Source organism: Brassica oleracea, chromosome C3 (assembly GCF_000695525.1).
Source record: "Brassica oleracea var. oleracea cultivar TO1000 chromosome C3, BOL, whole genome shotgun sequence".
NCBI lineage: Eukaryota > Viridiplantae > Streptophyta > Magnoliopsida > Brassicales > Brassicaceae > Brassica > Brassica oleracea.
This window is the reverse complement of record NC_027750.1, coordinates 43601602-43610793: the sequence shown is the minus strand read 5'-3', so window position 1 is coordinate 43610793 and position 9192 is coordinate 43601602. Positions and strand designations below refer to the sequence as shown.

General features: G+C 33.4%; 1 protein-coding gene across 1 annotated transcript in view; it reads right to left on the bottom strand.

Annotated features, from left to right (window-relative positions):
- LOC106333357 overlaps positions 1–3970 on the bottom strand; it is an 8016-nt gene extending 4046 nt beyond the window's left edge. Inside the window, exon 1 of the mRNA XM_013771813.1 lies at positions 3090–3970. Within this exon, the coding sequence (XP_013627267.1) occupies positions 3224–3835 (612 nt within the window). The 5' untranslated portion in view covers positions 3836–3970 and the 3' untranslated portion in view covers positions 3090–3223. The remainder of the gene's footprint in view (positions 1–3089) is intronic.
- Positions 3971–9192: the final 5222 nt, after the last annotated feature.

Genomic DNA, 9192 nt, shown 5'->3' with positions numbered 1-9192 from the left:
CTATCTGATCAACAGGATACCAACCAGAATCCTAGAGGATCAGTCTCCATTTGAGGTACTCAACAAGAGTCGACGAGTTCTGGATCACTTGACGACATTTGGGTGTGTGAGCTATGTACTGGTGCCAGGAGAGATGAGAAACAAACTTGAAGCAAAGAGCACCATGGCTATGCTTATTGGATATTCCACATCTCAAAAGGGATACAAGTGCTTTGATCCCACTGCTAGAAGAGTCTTGGTGTCTAGGGATGTGAAGTTCATGGAAGATAAAGGGTATTATGAAGAGAAGAATTGAGAGGAGCTTGAAGGGATTTCTCAACCATCAGATAGAGCTGCTACTTTGAGAAACATACTAGAAGAACACGGTATTGGCGTGTCCCAGGATCAGAGCAGGCGTGAAGAGCCTACTCAAGTGGCCGTTGAAGAACCAATTTACTTTGAACATGAGGGGGGAAGTGAATCTGAAGCTGAAGGGTTAAAAGATCAAGGTTCAGAAGAAGCTGGAGGTCTAGAAGATCAAGGCTCAGATTCTCCTGTCCAAAGTGGAGATGAATCAGTAAGAGAAGTTTAGAATGAACGTCATGAAGCTGGAGAAGAAATCCAGATACAAGAAGAAGCTGTTGAGGAACAAGTAGAAGTTCCTTTGAGAAGAAGCACACGGGCAAGGAGGGATGCTTCCGAGTGGGCAAACACGAGAAACTGGGTAAACACGAGAGTGTACTACAATGCCCAGGCTGTGGAGCATCCTTCCCAAGCTGTGTGCTAATTTTCTGAGTTTCCGGAAGAGCACTACTCCTTTATGGTAAGCTTAGATGAAAGCTATGTGCCAAGAAGCTATGAAGAAGCAATGCTGATTCAAGAGTGGAGGGGTTCAGTTAATGATGAGGCTGATGCCATGATTATGGAGCGTTTAGGAGCTCAAAAGAGATTTCATCCGAGCTGACCATTAGAGGTCGATACGAAGAAGAAGCAAACAATCGATGTACATCCTGTACCATCGATCGATGTCGAGACGCGTGATGCGCGACTTGGTTCCAGCCGACTTTAAACCCAAAGCTTCACCAAATTACAAGATTACCCCTAACGAGGTTTTAACCTAATAGTTATATTCTTGCCTAAGTGTTAGGAGGCAAGAGGAGAGCTTTTAGCCACCATTGTATTCTTACTTTCAGGAAGAGAGAGAGAGAGAGTTTTAGGAGAGAAAATCATAGAGAGATTTGTGATTGGAACTCCATTGATTCATCTATTCTATTCTATGCAGTTTTTATCTATATTTTGTGTCATGAATTGCTTAGCTATGTCTGAGTAGTTTACTTGTTAGATTCAGGTTTCAAATAGGTTAGAGGGATTAACCCCAACTATAGAATTGCTGAGTTGTGATATTCATTGATTGATTGTTCTTAATGCTTGTTTTAGCCTTGCTAACTAGAACATGAACCTAGGAATTTGCATGAGTCAAGCATCCTTGATCATCCTGTCCTGAATCTAATCTGTCATGCTAGGATCTTCTGACAATAGATCGATATTTGCGAAAAGTGTATCGATCGATATCCATATAGGATCATCAATAAACACTTTCTTGTGATCAAAAGACGACCGTTGAGATCCAAGATCTAGTTAGTTAACCAGTGAAACATTGCCATCGCTGATCACTGTGATTAAGGAGTTGAGCTCTAATATATCATGCATGCAACTGTTAGGTATCTATAGGATTATAATCTCCAACACCTGAACAAAAACTCTGCATCTAATATCTTCCAATAAAGTTACACCCCCAATCATCTTGTTACTAGAGCAATAGACTTGCTCAATTAGGATTGTTTAAACCCATAAAACAACAAACACCTAGAATTAATAACTTGACTAGATTTAATAGGTTCCCTAGCTCCTTGTGGATTCGATCCCTAAGTACTGCAACTGAACCTCTTATTTGAGAGAGTAATTCACTCCTTAGGGTAATTTGAGTGGTATCAAGTGGTGACACATAAGACTGAGGCCGAACTAATAAAATATTCGAATACAATGTGAGCGCAGTGCCTTATTTTTCTGGTTGCAGACAATCCTCAGCAGCGTTGGGTGTACGCATACCCTGTAAGAAAACCGTATACCACTTATAAAAGTGTACACCAATTACAAACCAACCTAATAACAAAACAAGAGTCACAGACTTTACCTCATCGGCGATATTTTCATCGAATGGTAGACTACGAGTGTTGTGATACTCGTTTTCAAAACATTTCTCCGTCTCAAATAGCGCTGGGGTGTCTCCTTTGGTTGCCTGAAAAAAGCGGTCGGGTCAGAACATATAAAATATCAGAATATGTTCAACTTAGTTCATGATCACTTGGGTGTACCACTTCAGATGTGTCGTTGCCGTCTCCGGAGCGAAGTGCATAAGAATGTTTTCTCCTTCCTGGACTACTAGCCGTCGGTTTTGTTTTTTTTTGCCATACGGATTAGCGACCGTGTTTGTTTCCCACCACTGAACTGAAACTTAGACTGTCCGTGATTATCCTCGTTCGCCTTCCTCTTCCGGCACTTTTTGATGGTAGCCTCCGGCACCCAGAAGCGCCTACATATATTTTTCTCCATTTCACATAACTGGTGCTTAAACTCAGTCGACAACTTTTTCAACTGCTCAGCAAACCACGGCTTCAAATCTTCGTGTGTACACCCGCCTGTTTGAGGAGGTCCCTCTGGTCCGCCGTCTCCCGATGATGATTCGTCATTGCAAATAACAACCACAGGTTTACGTGGACGTAAATTCCGGCGGTGGACGGTTCCACCACCAGGTTTCTCGTCCTTAAGCACACGTCCACCGGTTTTTTTCCTCTATCTTAGGGGCAAATGACCTGTCTCCACCTGGGAAATCTTCAGGTTTAAATATTTCTCCACTACGCATCATCTCAACCAAACGAGTTACTCGGTCATCTTCAACCTCCTCCAACCACATTTGTTGTTCTCTTTCAGGAATCAGGTCCACGTGTACAGATAACTATTGACAAAAATAATAATTATTTTAATAAAAATGCAAAAAGGCAATGAACCTAATAAATCTATTATCTACTATCAAGGGAGAATGAACTTACAGTTGCATCTGCTTTGACGACAAGAATGTCCTGTACGCTGAGGATAGTAACAGTATCTTTGCAAGCTGTAGGGTCCTCCAAGAAAGTTGCAGAATCTTACACAACACCTGAGGCAAAGTTTCAAAATCGAACAACTAGAGAGCTAGTGGAAAGCCATAGAAAGCTGTTGTCTGTTGAGATAACCGGACCCGCATTGCTTGCACTGGGTCTTTTATAACTTTACTGACTGGGGGAGGTAAAAAACAAGTTAAGATCGCCAAGAACGATTCTCTACCCCATGGATACGCCAAGAAGCTTTCAATGTCGCCGAGCATCTCGACATACCTCGGGGTGAGTTTGAGGGTTTTGTTATTGCAACACACAACCCCGTCCACCAAGGCTATTAGAGCCAAAGGAACATGTTTCCATCCAGCTAGGAATGGATTCCGCAGCATCTCAAGAACGTGACTCACGGTAACGGTACCCAGTGTTGTATCAAATAGCTTGTTCCACATTGTAGGACCTGGAGCTTCGTCAGCCTCAGAATCTCCAACATTGAATGATCCGCAGTTTAAACCAGTGACGGCGTGGAATTCATCGAGTGAGAAGCGTAGAGGATGACGACCGAAGGTGAACCAAAGTTCAAATTTGCAGATCGTAATAAGCTGACGGCAGAGGAGACTACCAATGAGCTTTGTAGAGTTCTGGCAGCGGACGACATGCAGCTGAAAAAGCTTGCCAAACTGAGAGTGGAGCAAAATGCCCATGTCGGGCAAACCTTGAAGACAAGCCGCCACAGCACCGATTACGTTTGCCTTCGAGTAAATGTTCAGACGCAAAGCAGTTGGGTAAGAATTCACAGCAAAAAGTCTCGAAGGAAATTACGACACCGAAGAACCGACGTCCCCCCCCCCTGGGGCTCTACTGGCTAAGATCCCTCTGCGGTGGAGTCCATCAACGATCCCGCTTCACCCGCGTCGGAGTCAGAAACTAAAAAAACAGAAAAAGATAAATAAAAAAGATGAGAAAAGAAAAATTAAGACAAAAACTTTACAAAAACCCTATTCTACCAATAATCGAGACTGACATGCAAGGAACCAGCGGCATACTTGAAAAAAAAATCAATAAAGGAGCAGACGAGCCTGGGTACCGTTGATCTTTCGTAGGTGGGGGTGTTTCTGTTTTTCGCTCCTCGATATGGTAGGCCGCCGCACCAACTTCTCTGTTTTCTCCGCTTCCAACACCATACCGGTATAATATAAGACGATTCGCCGCTCTCCGAGCTGAAACAGAGCTCACAGCCGCGAAAGAGCTCTGGGGATTTAGAAATTCCATGACTAATCGCTGCAGCGAGAAGAGAGGTGTGAGAGCGAGAGATAGAGAGAGAGACAGAGATAGAGATAGAGAGAGAGAGAGAGAGAGAGAGAGAGAGAGAGACAGTAAAGGTGTTTAATCACCGCGGTGGTTTACCGCCAATAACAGGTCAGTCAGTAAAGACGACGAAGTTAATGGGTCGACGGTGTTGGGAATCAAGACAGTCTCTCACGTGCAAGGATTCAATGGCGTTTTTGTGATTAAAGTGGTTGACCAGGGTGTTCGGCGTATTTTACACGTAACTTGCACAGGCTCGCAAATCGCCGCGACCCATTACACAAATAAAAACTTAACGTGACTCAAAACCTAAATTGATAATTCGGCTGCGACCCACTTTCCCAATTTTTTCCTTGAAATCATCATCAACGATAACTTTACTTTTTATTCTGTGTAAAAAACAGCAAACATAGTCATACGATTTTTCTGGGTTTGACCTATAAAGATGCCAAAGTTAAGAAATTTTATGCTCTTGGGTAAGTATTTCTTTCTATTGAATTGTCATTTTTTAAGATTTCAATTAACACTCTTCCCAAATTCGCAGATAAGATTGGTGACGATCATGATCCCACTAGTTCCCGAGTCCATTCATTTTTGTAAATCATGTTTTTAACATGTGTTCTCTTTTTACCTTAGGTATTGTTTATTGTTTTATTGTGAATTTGGTTTGGTTAATATGTTTCATTGGAGAAAATAATAATATTGTGTTTAATTGCTAATATATAATTTTTTTAAATGTGTATGCTTTTACTTTTTTAAAAATATGTAAAACTATTTAATCATTTTGATAAATATTTTCATATTTTATAAATATCTTAATATTTTTATAAATATTTTATTCAATCATAAAAAAATTATATTATAGTTTAAGAAAAATGTATATTTTACATCACTCATATCTTTTGAAATATTAATATATTTTTTACTAACATTTGTATTAAGAAAATTAATGTGCTCCTGCATAGCATAGCATGGACCATAATACTAATTTTTTATACATCTCACCCTCTCTACATTTTTTTTTTGTCAAATACCCTTTCTACATAAGTTTAATAAATTTACACTACACAAAAGTCAAAAAGCAAATGATAGTTTATTATAATAACAGCTTAAGCATTTTAAGAAGAGAAACACAACCGAATAATGAGACATGAAAAAAAAATTTATTACTTATTGAATACAAATAAATAAAAAAGATAACATGTTTATAACAAACAATATCTTATAAGCTCTTTTGAAAAACCAATATTTTGGGAGTGATTGGTTGGACTTTATTTCCTTACTTTAGCTTTATTTACTTTTAAATCACTAAACTTTACCAATCATGTTGTAACTTTATTTTTAATAGTTAAAACCTAAATCAAGTTTCTATAAACTTTTACCAATTATGCTTTATCTTTATTTTTAAAGTTACAGCAAAAAAAACTAAAGCAAAATTTTTTTTAATGTATTTTAGGTAAAAAACCTAAAGTTTTCTTTTATAGGCCGTAGAATCTGTGAAATTAAAAAACTATCTATAATATCAAATAAATTAGATAATCATAATTAAAAACATCTATAAATATTTAGGTGATGATTGGTTCGACTGTGGCTATAAATTTTTAAATGTAAAAGTTTAGATGTAGATAAATTGGTTGTAGCTGTAAAGTTGTTACTGTAGATTATTTTTGCAGAAACTTTTGATGTAGTTAAATTTGTTGTAGCTGTAAGCTATAGGTTGCAGATATTTTAAAATAAAAGATGTGAAATATTTGATGTATATATAAAATAATTATTATTTTATGACTTAAAATAATTTATATTAATATTTTTTAAAATTATCAAAGTATACTGTTATTTAAAATGTGATATGTAAATAATATTTATTATTTAAAATATTTCAATAATTTAAAAGCACCCAAAATTAGAGTAAAATATTTATAGATGTTTTTTTTATTATGATTATCTTATTTATTTGATATTATAGATATTTTTTTATTCTACAGTTTCTACAACTTATAAATGAAAGATGTAGGTTTTTTAACTAAAATACATAAGAAAAATGTTTGCATTATTTATTTTGCTGTAGCTTTAAAAATAAAGCTAAAGTATGATTGGTAAAAATTAATAGAAATTTGATGTAGGCTTTAACTTTGAAAAGTAAAGCTAAAGCATGATTGGTAAAGTTTAATGATTTAGAAAAAATAAAGCTAAAGTAGGTAGATGAAGCTCAACCAATCACCCCCTTAATTCAATTTTGGGTGTTGTAAAAATTACTGAAATATTTTAAATAAAATATATATTATTTACATATCACATTTTAAATAACAATAAACTTTGAGAATTTATAAAGAAATATTAATATAAATTATTTAATTGATAAAAAATAACTATTTTATATATACATCACAGATTTCACATATTTTATTTTAAAAATATCTAAAGTCTATAATTTACAGGTACAACAAATTTAACTACAACAAAAGTCTCTACAAAAAAATCTACAGTAACAACTTTACAGCTACACCCAATTTACATACATCTAAACTTTTACAACTAAATTTTTAGAGCCACAATTGAACCAATCATTACCAAATTATAAGTTAAATCATAACCGCTCATATATGAAATATATATATTACATTTAATTTGCAGCAAAAAAACATTACGAAGTCAAAAAGGACACATGAAAAATAACAGAAACAAAGCAAAGTTATCATAACAGAAAACATAAAACTACCCTTTTTGGCAAACATAAAACTAACTAATATAGCAACAAAAATTATAATTACTAACTAAAACCACAATCTATATATAAGGTTGTTACCCCCAATGGTTAATTAAAAAGTAATTCTATATTTTCACAATAAAATCTACTCCCTCTATTCGGTGAATGTATATGTTTTGTTTATTTTTGTATAGTTTCTATAAATCATTTTTTAGTTAATAATAAAAGATAATTAAACTACAAAAATAATTAATCCTATCTAAAATCGATACATCACATCCTGCGCGTACGCGTAGCACGGACCAACCAAAGTTTTAAAATATATTTAAGTATAAATACTATACTGATGCAAAATTAATAAAATGTGAATTTTACTCAAAACGAGATATGCAATATGTTACAATTTAACAAAGTTACTAAAGGCATCTCCAACCATGACACCAAATTTGGTTTTGAAATAACTCCAAATTGGTGTTTTGATGTCATTATTGTTTTTGTCATCTCCAACCAAAACACCAAACATTACACCAAAAATGATATTATATATTATTTAATATTTTTAGTTTTAATTATTTTTATATTTTTATTATTTTGTAATTGATAAATAATTATTTTATCACACTTAGATATTATGGTTGTTAAATTTGTATAATTTTATGTTTATAAATTATTTAAATTTATTATTTTTTCTTAACAAAAGTATACTTTTATGTATTTATTTTATATTAAAAATTATATTAAAAATTACAAACAATTAATTATGAAAATCACATAAAAATAATATATTTATTTTATGCTTTGAGTCTTTATTTCAAATTAATATGCATTTTAATCTTATCACCTTATATTATAAATTTCTATATTTTATAAAATACTAATTAAAATTTATATTATTAAAATAAATATAAAATTTCAATGAAATTTATCCTTTTACAATATAAAATAAATAATAGTAATATTTTAGTAATTATTATTTGAAAAAGAAAAAAAATTAATCATGTTAAAATAATTAAAAAATACAAAATGCATCATATTTCTGTTTAATTACAAATTTGAACTAATTAATAATAATTAAACTATATTATTAAATGAAAATAATAAAATATGTATATTAAATAGTTGGTGTGATGAATAGTGCTACACCAAATTTGGTGTAACACTATTCATTCTACACCAAATTTTGTGAAATTGTACAATTTTTAGTGTCCCATTGGAGATGAAACTACAACAAATTTGATGTTTTGGTGTCCCATTGGAGTTGGTCTAAGAAAAAAAATGAATCTAGATCGTTTAAAATAAAACAAACATATCAAGAGATACACCGTCAAAATTCAAAAAATAGCCCCATTCAAGTTATCTCAAAAACCTGAAATTTATTTAACCTCAACGAAATTGAAACTCAGCATCATAATCAAGGATAAATTTTATGTTTATCACTTTCATGGTACTACTTTTCATCTTTGCCACCACCAAAAGGACATTTTCAAAAATATTTTCTTTATTAAGTGACAAAAGACTCTTATACCCTTGTTATCTATAAATATAATAAATTATTATTTAAATAAAAAAATTATGTCTTCGAATTATACTTTTTCAAATTCGAACTTTTTTATAATTTTTTTTTTGAATTTTTTAATATTTTTATATATTTTTTTAATTTGTTTTTGAAAATCGAAAATTATGTTTGAAACTATTTAATAAATATTTTTATATTTTTTAAGTATTTATTTATATATTTATTAGAATCATAAATTTCACATTCCAAAAACCCTAACCCACCCACTACAAGAAAACAACAGTATTCTGACGGACATTCCGACGGAAAATGAAATCCCCGAGGAAGCACAAAATTTGGTTTCCTCAGAATTTCCTCGGAATATACCGACGGAATTCCGAGGAAATATCAATCCTTCGGAATATTCGGAGGAAATTCCGAGGAAAAATGTGTTCCTCGGAAAAAACCGATGAATTCCAAGGAAATATTATAGCCGTTGGAGAGCCGTTTGGGGATTTTACAAAATTCCGAGGAAATTCCGAGGAACACTT